The sequence below is a fragment of the Gopherus evgoodei genome, chromosome 7, assembly GCF_007399415.2.
Source record: "Gopherus evgoodei ecotype Sinaloan lineage chromosome 7, rGopEvg1_v1.p, whole genome shotgun sequence".
Classification (NCBI taxonomy): Eukaryota; Metazoa; Chordata; order Testudines; family Testudinidae; genus Gopherus; species Gopherus evgoodei.
Genome location: NC_044328.1, coordinates 77,533,254 through 77,546,483, shown reverse-complemented (window position 1 = coordinate 77,546,483; position 13,230 = coordinate 77,533,254). Strand labels below are relative to the sequence as shown.

At 46.6% G+C, this 13,230-nt stretch overlaps 2 protein-coding genes across 6 annotated transcripts in view; one reads left to right on the top strand and one right to left on the bottom strand.

Annotated features, from left to right (window-relative positions):
• Window positions 1–4,915: 4,915 nt before the first annotated feature.
• LOC115655621 (probable protein BRICK1) lies at window positions 4,916–6,972 on the bottom strand. The gene is made up of 3 exons (XM_030571291.1): window positions 6,811–6,972; window positions 6,412–6,494; window positions 4,916–5,623 (listed from the first exon to the last, which is right to left on the bottom strand). The coding sequence occupies exons 1-3, from the start codon at window positions 6,926–6,928 to the stop codon at window positions 5,597–5,599; spliced, it is 228 nt and encodes a 75-aa protein (XP_030427151.1). The 5' UTR covers window positions 6,929–6,972; the 3' UTR covers window positions 4,916–5,596.
• Window positions 6,973–7,396: 424 nt separating this feature from the next.
• The window catches only part of RHOA (ras homolog family member A), an 84,555-nt gene continuing 78,721 nt past the window's right edge, over window positions 7,397–13,230 (top strand). For 2 of the 5 annotated variants that reach the window (XM_030571288.1, XM_030571287.1), the window contains exon 1: window positions 7,408–7,518. The gene's annotated coding sequence lies outside the window, so the exon portion shown is untranslated. Of the gene's footprint in view, window positions 7,519–13,230 lie in introns of all 5 variants that reach the window. The other 3 variants (XM_030571285.1, XM_030571286.1, XM_030571289.1) reach the window with 3 other exon arrangements.

Sequence of the window (13,230 nt, the reverse complement as noted above, 5' to 3'; positions counted from 1 at the left end):
TTGGCATTTGAGAAGTGAAAGGGATGGTAGCCCTAATGGAAAAGCTAACAGCTTGGCTCTTCTGCAAGCCTCAAACTGCTGAATGAGCTTTAGGGTAGGGAAGGCTGTGCCTCCCAAATAGCCTGGCCCTGCCCCCATCTAACCCCCACGCACTTCCCACCCTCCCTCAGAATCCCTGACCTATGCTGCTCCTTGTCTCCTCACCGTTCCCCAGAGACCCCCCAACACACCACCCGAGACCCCACCCCTGCTCCCTGTCCCGACTGCCCTGATCCCTATCCACCCCCTGCTGAGTCCTGACAGACCCCCCAGAACGCCCATAATCCAACCCCCCCGTTCCCTGTTTGCCCCCCCAACTCTGCCCCCTCCCTGTCTCCAGGACTTCCTGCCCTGCAGCCAACCCCCCAGCCCTGGCCCCTTACCCTGGCTCCCCGCTCACCCCGAGCCTCAGCGCATCCAGGAGCATCTGTCGACAGCTCCAGCGGTGGCTCAGGCGGTGCCTGAGCTCTGCCCCGCTTAGAGCCACGTGGTAAGGGGGCAGGGCTGCGAGCTCCAGGCTGAGAGGAGGGAGCTGAGCTCAGCCTGGAGCTCACAGCCCAGGGACGCTGCTGTATGCACTGAGGATCCGGGAAGAGATGGGGTCGGTGGGACCGGGGAGGGAGCCTCAGCTATTCTTGTGGGGGCACCTGCGGAGCCCGGGGCCAATTGCCCTATTTGCTCCCACCCTCTGGGCAGCCCTGGTGTCTTCTATAACCTGAACATCTAGAAATTCATCTACTGCCCCTACCACTGACATTAAGAAAACGTATGCAGTGACTTAATACTTGACATTCATTTGCATCGGTTCATTCATCAGCCATGTATGCATATTTTCTGAATGCAGTGAGACTTCACTTTTTCAACAGCTGAGTCTTTCACTGTTAACTGCGTGACTCTAACCAGTCAGTTGAGTTTCTTGCAGAAAGATAGTGAGCATTTCCTGGTCTTGGTCAGAACCAGTGTCCAACTTCAGGATTACCAAATGACAATACCCTTAACATTGGTCTCCAGTTTCTGGTGTGTAGCATCTCTTGCTTAAAGAGAAAGTATGATGTGAAAGCCATGTTTGTTTGAATAAACTGTATTGGGTCTCCAGCATTTTTAACGGCCTCGGTAAGTACTACTAAAATTGGCTTTGACAATGATTGGCTTATAAGACTTTTTGTATATCAATGTAGTCCAGAGGATTGGTGTTTTGCAGCCTTTTCACATAGTTTGTCAGCATTGGCTTTGCTGATTGGTCTGGCAAGCCAAGCTCCTCCACTTTTACTATAGAAATCCATGGTACGCTCACCTTTTGAATACTGCATGCAATTCTGGTAGCCCCCTTCTCAAAAAAGATATACTGGAGTTGGAAAAGATAAAGAGAAGGGCAACTAAAATGATTAGGGGTATGGAACAGCTTCCATATAAGGAGAGATTAAAAAGACTAATTTTTCAGCTTGGAAAAGAGAGGACTAAGAGGGGAGATGATAGAGGTCTATAAAATCTTGACTGCTGTGGAGAAAGGGAATAAGCTCCTTCACATAACACAAGAACTAGGGGTCACTCAATGAAATTAATAGGCAGCAGGTTTAAAACAAACAAAAGGAAGTACTTCACACAACACGGTCAACCCATGAAACTTCTTGTCAGGGGTTGCTGTGAAGGCCAAAATTATAACAGGGTTCAAAAACGAACTAGATAAGTTCATGGAGGATATGTCCATCAATGGCTATTAGCCAGGATGGGCAGGGATGCAACACCATGCTTTGAGAGCCTTTGCTTGCCACAAGCTGTGAGTGGATGACAGGGGATGGATCACTCGGTAATTGCCCTCGTCTGTTAATTTCCTTTGAAGCACCTGGCATTGGCCTCTGTGAGAAGACAGGATACTGGGCTAGATGGACCATTGTTCCAACCCAATATAGCCATTCTTATGTAAAAATTGATTATAATATGACAAAAATATTACAAAAACTGCTCAAGATAACCTCTTGAGATACTAACAATGTGAGATAATGACTGTGCATTTCAAAAATCTTGGCCTACTAAGAAATGTATATTTATGTAAGTTTATCATCACAAAATCTAGTATTCTGGAGCAAAGTCACTAAAACGCAGTCCCACAAACATGTCTTTACAGTGCCCCTCCTTTCTTCCTCTATCACACCTCACTCATAGTTGTTGTCCTTGGTCAGTGAAGACCCAGTGTTCAGAGCTGCTTTCAAATGAGTTCACCTCCCACCCTGGGAGGGTGCGGGGACGAAGGCACCTTGCTCATTCCTCCAGCTGCTTGCCACTCTCCAGCCACTCACTCTGTCCGCTGTTTGTTGTGCCACCATTCACTCAACCACCAATGGCCCTGCTCTGTCCTTCTGCTGCCACTGTCCTAAGTTTCCTGTAAGCTGCGTGGCCGTGCAGCAACCTATTTAGCACTATGCAAGCACTTAGGGAACCCACCCTGGGACCTGCCATTGCCAGGGGAGGGGCATCCCTCCCTCAGACCCAACTCAACCTGCCCAGGCATGGCAAAAAATGGAGGGAAAACTGTGTTCCCTATAAGCTGTGCACTTGAGCAGCTGCACAGGAAAGATTTAAGTGCTGCCCAGACAATTAAGAGAGCATGCACAGCTGGCAGCATGTGTTCACGTGCCCCACCACGCAGGCTGTGCAGCGGTGGGAGGAGGGTGCTGATGTCAGCGTGTCCCCCTCTCCCCAGCCCCTGTAGCCCATCTACAGAGTAGGGGAGAGACAGGGGACAGAACCTGCAAGGAATGGTAGGGGTTGAGTGCCTTTCTTAAAGACACAGTTCACTGTTTCAGAGATTTCCCCAGCAGCCAGCTCACAGTCTCTGTCACATACTCTTTCTCCCCCTCTCTCTATCTATGTACCCTAATCTCTGCAGAACAGGGGAGGGAAGACAATAAGGCTCACGACAGAGCAGGAGAGCTTTAAGTGAGTGCCTTAAAGAGACAGTGCAAGGCGTCTCAGAAACTTTCCCAGCAGCCAGCACAGATACTGTCTGCGTCTCACACACAGTCTCTGTGACAGAGTCGCACACCCTGTCACACACACTCTGTCACCACACAGCCTGTTTCCGTACATGCATCTGACGAAGTGGGTATTCACCCACGAAAGCTCATGCTCCAAAACGTCTGTTAGTCTATAAGGTGCCATAGGATTCTTTGCTGCTTTTACAGATCCAGACTAACACGGCTACCCCTTTGATACTTGACAGCCTGTCTCTGTGTCACACTCACCTCCCAACACATACTTGTATTACTTTTGTTGGTACTTCCTGCAATGCACATATATTCTCTGTAACTTTATTCTTTCAAAGTGTGTTATTTTAGTGTTTTGACTGATCTATGCATGTCATAATTTTTATTTCTCTCACATTTAAATTAATTCTTTGAGTAGTGAGTTTTAAAATGCCTAACCTGTCTTGGCTGAAGTAATTATTCCCATTTAACATTCAAAAATATATATATTTTATCTAAGTTTTTTGTTTCTACTGGTAGCGCACAACCGCACATACCTTGCGGCACATAACATTTATTCCACACATGGATAGAAAAAATCAGAGCAAACATTTACCCTGACCATTAGAAAGCTTTTTCTCATTTCCAGCTTGAATTTGTTCATGACTAGTTTATATCCATTTGTTCTTGTGCTAACAGTCCTTTAAGCTTAACTAGCTCTTCACCCTTCCTGGTGGTTACCCACAATGTGTTTAGAGAGAGCAATGAAATCCTCTCCTAGCCACCATTTTGCTAAGCTAAACAAGCCAAGCTCTTCCAGTCTCTTCTCATAAGACAGGCCCCTCCATTTTCCTGATCATCCTACTATCTCTTCTCTGCACTTGTTTTGAGTTTATCATTCTTGAACATGGGTGACCAGAACTGTACATGGTATCCCAAATGAGGTCTTACTAGTACCTTATACAATAGCATTAATACTTCCATCTTCACTGGAAATCCTTGCCTGATACATTCTAGGACTGCATTTGCCTTTCTTGCAGCCATGGCTCATAGTCATCCTGTGGTTAACCAACACATCCAGATTTCTCTCCTCTTCTGTCATTTCCAAGTGACGAGTCTCCAGCTTGTAGCAGAAATTCTTACTGTAGGACTTTGAACACCTTTGGAGTAATAAACATGGGATGAAATTCCATAATACAGTGTTCACATACAGATCTTCCTGTATAAATATTCCAATCTTCCTCAGTATTCATGATGTCTCCCAACTTTCTATCATCAGCAAATTTCATTAGCACATTCTTACTAACTGGGGAAAAAGACAGACCTGACACTGTAAGAGAGTGGTCCTGCTGGGTTATGGGAAGTGGGCAGGCACAAGCCCACCCATGGCTAAAGGCCGCTCCTCCAGCCTAAAGGGAAGATTTAATGAACCTGGGAGATAGATGAGTACAGGAGACTACAAAAGAAAAAACAGGGATAGGTTCCCTAATTTTGACCATCACACCTGATGGGGACACAGAGCAGAGAACCCCAGACAAGGCCCACTGCTCCTGAAACATGTCAAGGGAGCCAGTGATCTGGCCCAGAGGAACTCTGCCTGGATAAGTGAATGGAGAGAGGAATAGAAGTAGGCCCCACAACTGCAGAGAACCCTTCAGCAAATAATTCTTTTTTCTCTTTCTCTTTCTCTAAATCACAGAAAACTAGGATCCCTGATCACTATTAATCATTTTTGGGGAGTAGGAGTGAAACCCACTGGAGCGGAAATTGCTGGCGAAGGGAATAGCAAGAGGCAACTGCACCTCTTACAGTAACAGGCCGATGTGACTCCTCTTGGACATCTGCACTCCACGGCCACGCTCCTGCCCCTTTATCTCAGGAACCCCGACAATGACCTCTAGCTATAGACCAGCTCAGAACCCATCAGCAGAGGCAGTTTATTGTTGAAACACAAATGAAAGACACCCCCCATGTAACACTACAGAATACAAAAAGACGCAGAAAGCTCTGAAATTCACCCTGCCCAGAGAGTTTATCTTGGCACATTACCTATTCCCGTCTCCCCTCGCCAATCACACACTGCACATCTACTGCTCTGCTCACGGACTGGAAGGATGGATATATTTGACATTTTTGCTACGAGATATGAGTTGCAGTGTTTGCTAAAGGAACTGAAACCACTAGATGAGTGGCCCGCCAACAGCATGGACACTCACTTCCTTAGCCAGTCAGCTCCCAAGAGAAGTTTTCTTTCCCCAAAGCAACCTTTGGCCAGAGAGACTCTGCAGCTGCAAAATGTAGGTGTTCTACGTACACAGCTGGGAATGAGAGAGATTAAGGGGTGCAGGAGTACTTGACATCTGCATGAATCTGTCTATACAAAAATCACAGAATTCAACATGCTCATTTGCATTTTATCAATTTCCTCTGGAGTCACCCTGGAGCCATGCACTGAAGGCAGGGATACTGCATCGCAGAAACAAGCTAAAGTCCTGTCACCAATAAGAAGTAATGAAGAAATCAGATGCCTGACAGTCAACTCTAGCACAGCTGCACAATCTTCTCCAGGTCAGCTCCCCACCAGCCTTCTGCAGTTAGGTCAGAGTTTCGCCCTTTGTTACCTGCCAAAGGAGAGCACAGCCTGCAGTCACTAAGGGCTAGCCAGTGTGCCCACTCAGGGAAAGTTAATGAGCTCCTGTACACTGGGAACTGGGTAAAAGTCATCCCTCGCAGCAAGGCTAGGCCCAGGCCAGAGTCACTGATTCACCAAGATAATAAAAAATAATAAATGGAGATATACCAATCTCCTATAACTGGAAGGAACCTTTAAAGGTCATCAAGTCCAGCCCCCTGCCTTCATTAGCAGGACCAATTTTTGCCCCAGATCTCTAAGTGGCCCCCTCAAGGATTGAACTCTCAACCCTGGGTTTAGCAGGCCAATGCTCAAACCACTGAGCTATCCCTCCCCTCAGATCTCAGTTCTCTCTCCAGCCCTGCTGGCAAAAACCAATGCCGCAAGGTAAGTACTACTGGGATGACCACCAGCGTGCAGAGGGCAGGAGCTTCAGGACTATTGTTCAGGAGAAAAGCCTACAACACCATCCCTCGGTAACAAGTAGTGCAAAGGGGCTGTGTGTGGGAGTCCCACACATCCCCCCGCACTGCGAAAAGAGAAGATTTGCTGGTGCTGGGCACAGCGTTACCGCCTAGCTGGGTGGTTTGGGGGGCACGGCAGAGTAATACCCACTGGAAATAGGGTAAAAGCCGCAGAGGGGCTTGAACAGCAAGGTCCCAGCTGTCCCTGAGCTGCTAAGCATGGGCTGAGCCCGCACCCAGCTACTCGCAAGGCAACCCCTCCTCCCACTCCAGGCCTATCCCCTAGTGTTACCTCCCCTGCTCTACCCCTCACCCTGGCCTCGATGTACTCGATCCGTCGCTCCAGCGCGGTCAGCTTCTCGTTGAGGGTGGCGAGCCGGGAGCGGCAGGACATGTCTGCGGGAGAAGGGTCGGATCAGGGGCTGCACCGGCCTCAGGCTCCGCAGTACCCGGCCACTAGGACAGGTGCGCCCCCCGCTCCGCCTACCGGGGAGCCCCGACCCCAGAACCCGCCCGAAGAGAGCGCGGCGGCCGGCGGGGCCCGGGTGGGGTGGAGCCAGGCCTGGGAGGATAGAGTCGAACTGGGGTGGGGGCGAAGGTCGAGCCGGCCCAGACCTCACTAGGAGGGATGGGGGCTGGAGTCGAGGGGTGAAGGCGGAGCCGGCCGGGGGAACCGGCGGGAGGAGCCCGACCGAGCCGAGCGCGCACGCACCGAAGGAGTTGAGGAAATCCGCGATCTTCTTGATGGAGCTGGTGATCACTTCGATGTACTCGCGGTTGGCCCAGTCCTGGTGGATCTCGCGCTGCACCGGGTCCTCTTGCAGCGACATGGCCGCCGCCACCCCACACCCAGCCCCGCCCCCTGCGGCGCCGCCTAGCCCCCTGCCGCATTGCGCATGTGCGGGACACGGATCGCCAAGGGACCTGGGGGGCGCGGAAAGCGGCTTCCCGTACAGGATGGAGCCCCGCCCCCTGCAGCCCTAGCCCCGCCCAAGTTGCCGATCCAAAGTGCCAGGCAACACGTGTCAGATCGTGCGGCGCTCCCGCTTTCCCACTGTCAGGCGACCCCCACGGGCTCGCAGCGGAAGTTCCTGCCCCGCGCGCGGCCCCATGTCTCTAGTACCCATCCCTGCGCGCTTCCCCTATCAGCCTCGAGCCTTCTCGGCCTTAGTGCGCAGGCGCAAGAATGGTAGTGGGTACCGGCGGCGTAAATAGCTCCCGGGCTTTTATAGCGCCGCTTCCCGGCAGCCCTTTCGCCAACTGCGCTGATTGGATCGGCTGGCGGCGGCGCGCACGCGCTGTGCTGTCCTGTGAGCGCGCACGTCCTGCCCCGCCTGTTGCTGTTTGCTGCTGCTGCTGCTCTGGGGGCCCGTAGAGCAGGAAGCGGCCTTAGCGAGGTGAGACCGAGTCCGGCCTGCAGGTACTGGGTGTGAACTGGGCCTGCCTTCCCCTCGCGCTCCCAACGCGGGCTGCGGGGCTGGCGCCTTTCGGCCGCATCCTGGGTCGTCCCTCCCCCTTTCTGCGGTGCGGGAGTGCGGGGCCCTGGGGACAGGATCCCCGGGATGCCCCACCCTGGTGGGAAGCCGGGGCCGAGTAGGTGTTTCTCCTTTCTCTGAAGGGGACGTGTGAGACCTGTGGGCGGGGTATGGGGAGTTACAGGGACAGAAATCGTTGTCTTCCTACGAGCCCAGTGGGTGATACCTCAGGGGTGGGCATAGGTCTGTCTCTGCTCTTCGCCCACGAGCTCTGGGATGTGCCTGTGTCATGGGTACGAGCTGGATCTGTTGAATCGTGAATAGGAGGGGGAGGTGTCCATGTGCTAATTCTCTACTAAAATTCGTGTCCCCTTATGGGAAAGTTTGAGGGCTCACTAGTCTGATTCTTCTCTGTTCAAGGCTAAACAGCTATGGCTTCAGTTTTTGCTTTAGGTCCAGTTTAATAGTAATTGTATGTTAATTTCTCTGGATTTCTGTTTTTGTTGGAGAAAGGGTGACATCTCTGAAGGGTCTTGATAGTGAGAATATTTTTCAAACATGGATCTTGTGTACATACAGAAGTTGTACTGGTCTAACTTTGTGTGGGGATCAGCCTTTAGTAAACTACTTTGAGCATGTCCTTTACGTAGAGAGAACAGGCATGAAAGCCATAATAGGATTCTTTATGAGCACAAGGACTTGTATGCGGTGGTGGTGGTGGTTCTGTATCGTTGAGTAAATGTTTTTCGTGTGGTGGGGTATATATTTGCTATAATTACACAGAGAGTTTACTGTGAAAATTGCCATTTCAGTTGGTGTAGGAAGTTGGTTTCTTGTGTTAGTACTGTTCGCTACACAGATAATTTTATTTCATAGTGTGTATATAGCTGGCATATTTTAGGTTTTTGTAGCAGGTTCTAGTTAAGCTCACAAAGACATTTAAGTGTGTATGGTTGTCACTGAATTCAGTTTTAAATACAATTGAATTTTAAAGTTGCAGGGAAGCACTGTCAGCTGCTAATGGCATAACAACCTTATATTAAATATAGCTGAAAATTGATTGTTGCTCAATATGTCCTTTGATTATTAATAATTTCTTCCAGTGCAAGATGAAAGTAAGTGAGAGACTTGAGTACAGTGGCTAGAGCAATGAATTTTGTCATGGAAAATATTTGAAAGTACTATTGCTCAGTCAGAGTAAATTTTTGATTATAAATGATCAGATTTATCAACATTTGAGATCTAGAATGACTTAATTTTTTTCACTTTATTCCCAGCTCTTGTTTTTCTTCTAGGACATCTCTTCCCTGACAACCCCACAATAAGTAGGTAGATATGTGAGGAGCAATGGGGGTCTCTTTAGATGCATTAAGCCTCACCTTCTCATATTGCAAGTCATGAAGGCTTCAGGAAAAAGCTAGGTTACTCACAAAAATCTAGCTATGGGATGAAAGGCTTATTTCTAATATAGAGCAGAAAAAAACATATCTGATGTTTAGATAATCTAAATGACATAGGTTTTTAAAAGATGTGTAGTCTTACTTTTTGACTTTCAAAAATACCCAAACTTGAAGATAATACTTAAGATGTGTAACAACTTAATACCCAAGTTTTTTATTACTCAAATTGCCAGGCTGTACTTTGGAAGTACAGTGTTTAGTGGTTGAGACCAGTGTCAAGTCTGAACCTCCCTGGAAGGAACGTGCTTGGAAATTTTTGCTGTTTTTCTGCAGGTGAGCTGATCTGTTGTAGCAAACTCCACCCCCTTTCTGACAGTCACCAGCGCACTAGCATTTTAGATTCAAACTCTTAATTCTGGAGCATAATGTCAGTTCTAACTTGGGCTGAGATATAAAAAATTACAACGGTCAACGTTTACTTTCAGGAAGTTTTAATGGGAATGCTTAATAGGATGTTCAACTAAACTAAGTAAGTCTTGCATTATTCCCCATAGCTTATCAAACCTAAGCTCTTGCAGATTGCCATATGGAGTGAGTGCCAAAGGCAGGGACCCTGCGCTGAAGAAACAGACCATTAAAAACACCCCAACTGATCTTATTGACCACCAGGGTGTAGGACTAGTAACTGCACTTTGGATAACCTGGTCTCTGATCATTCCAGGGCTTAAAGGGTGCTTTGGCATCAACTGAAACAAAAAATGGCAAAAATGAACTCTCTTCCCCTTCCCTTCTCAATTGCTCTGGTCTCCCTGTCTGTCTCTCAACCTTTTTATCTTCAGCTCCCCTTTTATCTGTTTCCTCAAACCATTTACATGCCTCCAAATCCTGCCAATTTTTCCTTGACATAATTTCTAGAATCTGCCCAAGCCCTTACTTTCTCATTTTGACTAGTGCAATGTCTTACTCTCTACCTGGCTGCAAGGAGAGTTGAAACAATTGCAGCAAGCTAGACATTCCTTGAGAAATAGTTCTTGCTGCTTTCTGCATGAAGTCCATATCTTGCTTTTGAATGCAAAGATTTGCACTGAGACAAGTTCAGGATCTGTCAAACCGGTGTACTAACTTGATCACTATACAAGTCAGAAATCTGCACCCTCTGACAGGCAGACTTGGAGCAGCTAGAGACATTCCATACGCACTGTCCATGCCAAATCCTGAGTATAAACTGTTTTGAGAGACAAAGTTGGTGATATATCTTTTATGGGACCAACTCACCAACAGAAGTTGGTCCAATAAAAGATATTTATTCACCCACCATGTGTCTTGAATATCATGGGACCAACATAGTTACAACACTTCATATGTAAAGTGGTTTGCGAGATTGACGTTTTGCAGAAAATCAAAGATCTGGCTTTTCTTCACTCACTCATTATATTCAAAAGTGACATTGCTTGCTCTTTGGCCATGTTGCCAGGATGGAACACCTCAGCTCTCAAACTCTCCATTGACTTTGCCTACTGCGCTGACCACAGTAAGTCCTTCAAGTCTTTCAAGTTTTCCTTTACCTTCCATGTTAAATTTAAGCATCGTGTTCTCTGCAAAGCTTTATAACAACCTGGATGCTCTTATTTTCCCCATCCACTTGGTCTGAGACATGCTTCTCTGTCCCTTTAGGGCTTGTTTAAAGTTTTTGGTTTTTTTACCTATAGTTAATTATCAGAATATTTGAGGTAGTTAACATATTTTGTAAAGGTTAGTCTTGACCTCCTCTAAAACTTTGTTCCAAGATTCAAACATCTGTAGCTTGCTCTAGTCAGTCTAGCAGTATGTCTACGCTATGATCAGGATGCAGGATTGCAACACGTTAGCATCTCCAAGCTAGCCAACTTTCTGAAAATAGCAGTGTAGCTGTGGAGGCACACGCTTTTAAGAATGTGTGCCCCCCCCCACCATCTTTAGGTTAAGTTATTTAGGTTTATAAGTAATTGCTTTTAAATTAAAATAAAAGCCTAGTGCCACTTACTTTTATAAAAGAAGCCTTAATGTCCACTTTCGCTAGTCTGTGAGCCACTTCATCTGCAGCTCCTTATTCCTAAACACTTCTCCTTTCTTAAATCAGCCTGCCATGTCTTCTCTCTCCTCTTCCAAGTCCCTCCTTAAAATACACTTTTTCAAAAGGTCTTTTGACCTTCAACTCATTAAAGTAGTTGTAACAAAGTAGGTGACTGAAAATCTTTACCAAAAGGGTAAAAACATAAATCTCAGAGCCAGTGGCACATCTGGAACTTTTCTTCTCAGTCATGCTGTTTTCCATTCCCTTTTCTATTCAATTGTGCTGTTCCCAACCCCCCTTTCTGCATTTATACACTTCTTTTGTTTAGTAAGATCTGGTTTACACACAATTTTTATGCCAATGTAATTTTCAGTTGGAGGTATTGTTAATAGTTATACTGGTAAAACCCCTCGAGTGGATGCAGTTTTATTAATATAAAAGTGCCTGATACCAGTACAGCTCCTTACCTTTCCCATATGGAAATAACTGTCAGTATAAAACACTTCTTTAGTGATATTATTTCATCCACTCTGGGTGGGGTGGGGCATGGAGGGCTTGTGCAGCTTTCATTATACCAGTATAGTATGCAGACAATAGTGCAAGCTCTTGTTTTCATGCCTTTCTCTAAAGCTCCAACCATACTGCTGCCGTACCAAAAACAGCCAAGATCACTGCTAGCACTTTGTATTGAATCTGGAAATGAAGCTGTTGCAGATACTTGAGCAGTTCAATCCACTGCTGCGATAGGTGCCCTGACAAACCTAAAATAAATAGCTGCAGCATTCTTCAATAACTGAAGCTTCTAGAGTAGCCTTAAATAGAGTGCATTGCAGTTCTTTAACCTGGAGGTGACAATGGTCTAGATAAAGGTTGTGAAGTTTGCATTAGAAAGGAATAGCTGTCTTGGTTGCTGTAGCTGATGCACAATCCCACATACTGTCACTACTACTTGAGGATCCAATAAGGCACACAGCTATAATCAATTTTAGTGGAAGCTGGTCATGCTCCTTCAATAATGGTGCTGATACCACTTCTTCCTGTTCAACAAGTGTCACATCAGTCTTATCTGGGTTGAGTTGTAGCCTTGTTTACTTAAATCTAAATATTTTTCCCAATCAGAGGCAGAGTAATTACATCACAGAGTCTGGGTGCAGTGAAGAGTGATTCATAGATTATTAGGGTTGGAAGGGACCTCTGGAGATCATCTAGTCCAACCCCCTGCTCAAAGCAGGACCAATCCCCAAATGGCCCCCTCAAGGATTGAACTCACAACACTGGGTTTAGCAGGCCTGTTCTCAAACCACTAAGCTATCCCTCCCTCTCCGGGTTAAGGTGGCATTGATAGCAAGCCTATCTAATGTTTCCATCATGGAAACCTAGAGAACTGCTATCTGGAGTTCTGTATGCACATTTATGCAGCACTGTTTTCTGAATTTGGCATCTCGCCTGAGATGATCAGTTACCATAACAAGGAGCGCTTCATAGATATGAAGACAGATAAATAGGATAATCCGTTGGAATAATGTACTAGGAGTCACAGTGGAGTGTCTATCACTGACCATTTTAAAATCAAGATTGGATTTTTTTAAAAAAGAGATGTCCTAGGATTTTTTGGGGGGCGAAGTCATATGGCTTAAGATGGGTGAGGTAATATTTTATTGGTCCAATTTTCATTGATGAGAGAGAGAAGCTTTCAAAGCACTTCTTCAGCACTGTGTAGCTTGGAAGCTTGTCTCTCTCTCCAGCAAAAGTTGGTCCAATAAAAGATATTACCTCACCCATCTTGATTTCTAATATCTTGAAGCCAACGTGTCTACAACACCACTGCATACAACAATGGAAGATATAAAGTTGTCTTGCCTGTACTTTAGGTAAAAATGTTGGACAATGATGCAAGTCTCATCTTATGCTGGGGTTACGTTCCGCTATCAGTGTGTAAAGCGAAAATCGCGTATAGTCAAAATTATATTGAGTGTAATGGCGGGCGGAATCGCCTGCATTACGGGTACAGTATTTAAATTGTTGTTTTCCTCTCTTTTTTGTTTTTGCTGACCGCACAAAACTGAATTCACACATGTTAAATGCGTGTAAGATGAGACTCACCTGTAGAGTCAGTTTTGCCTAAACCAGACAGCTAATCTACTAGTTCTTGTAGTGTCCTCTGCACTATGGGTTGCTCCAGCCAGTGTAGCTTGGGCAGTGGA

What these genes read in the sequence shown, in the direction of transcription:
- LOC115655621 (XM_030571291.1), bottom strand. Translation starts at nt 6,928, where the DNA reads ATGTCGCTGCAAGAGGACCCGGTGCAGCGCGAGATCCACCAGGACTGG. An exon ending in GGATTTCCTCAACTCCTTCG is followed by an intron (nt 6,495 to 6,810) that starts GTGCGTGCGCGC and finishes CTTCTCCCGCAG; the next exon opens with ACATGTCCTGCCGCTCCCGG. An exon ending in TCGAGTACATCGAGGCCAGG is followed by an intron (nt 5,624 to 6,411) that starts GTGAGGGGTAGA and finishes CTCCTTTGGCAG; the next exon opens with GTAACAAAGGGCGAAACTCT.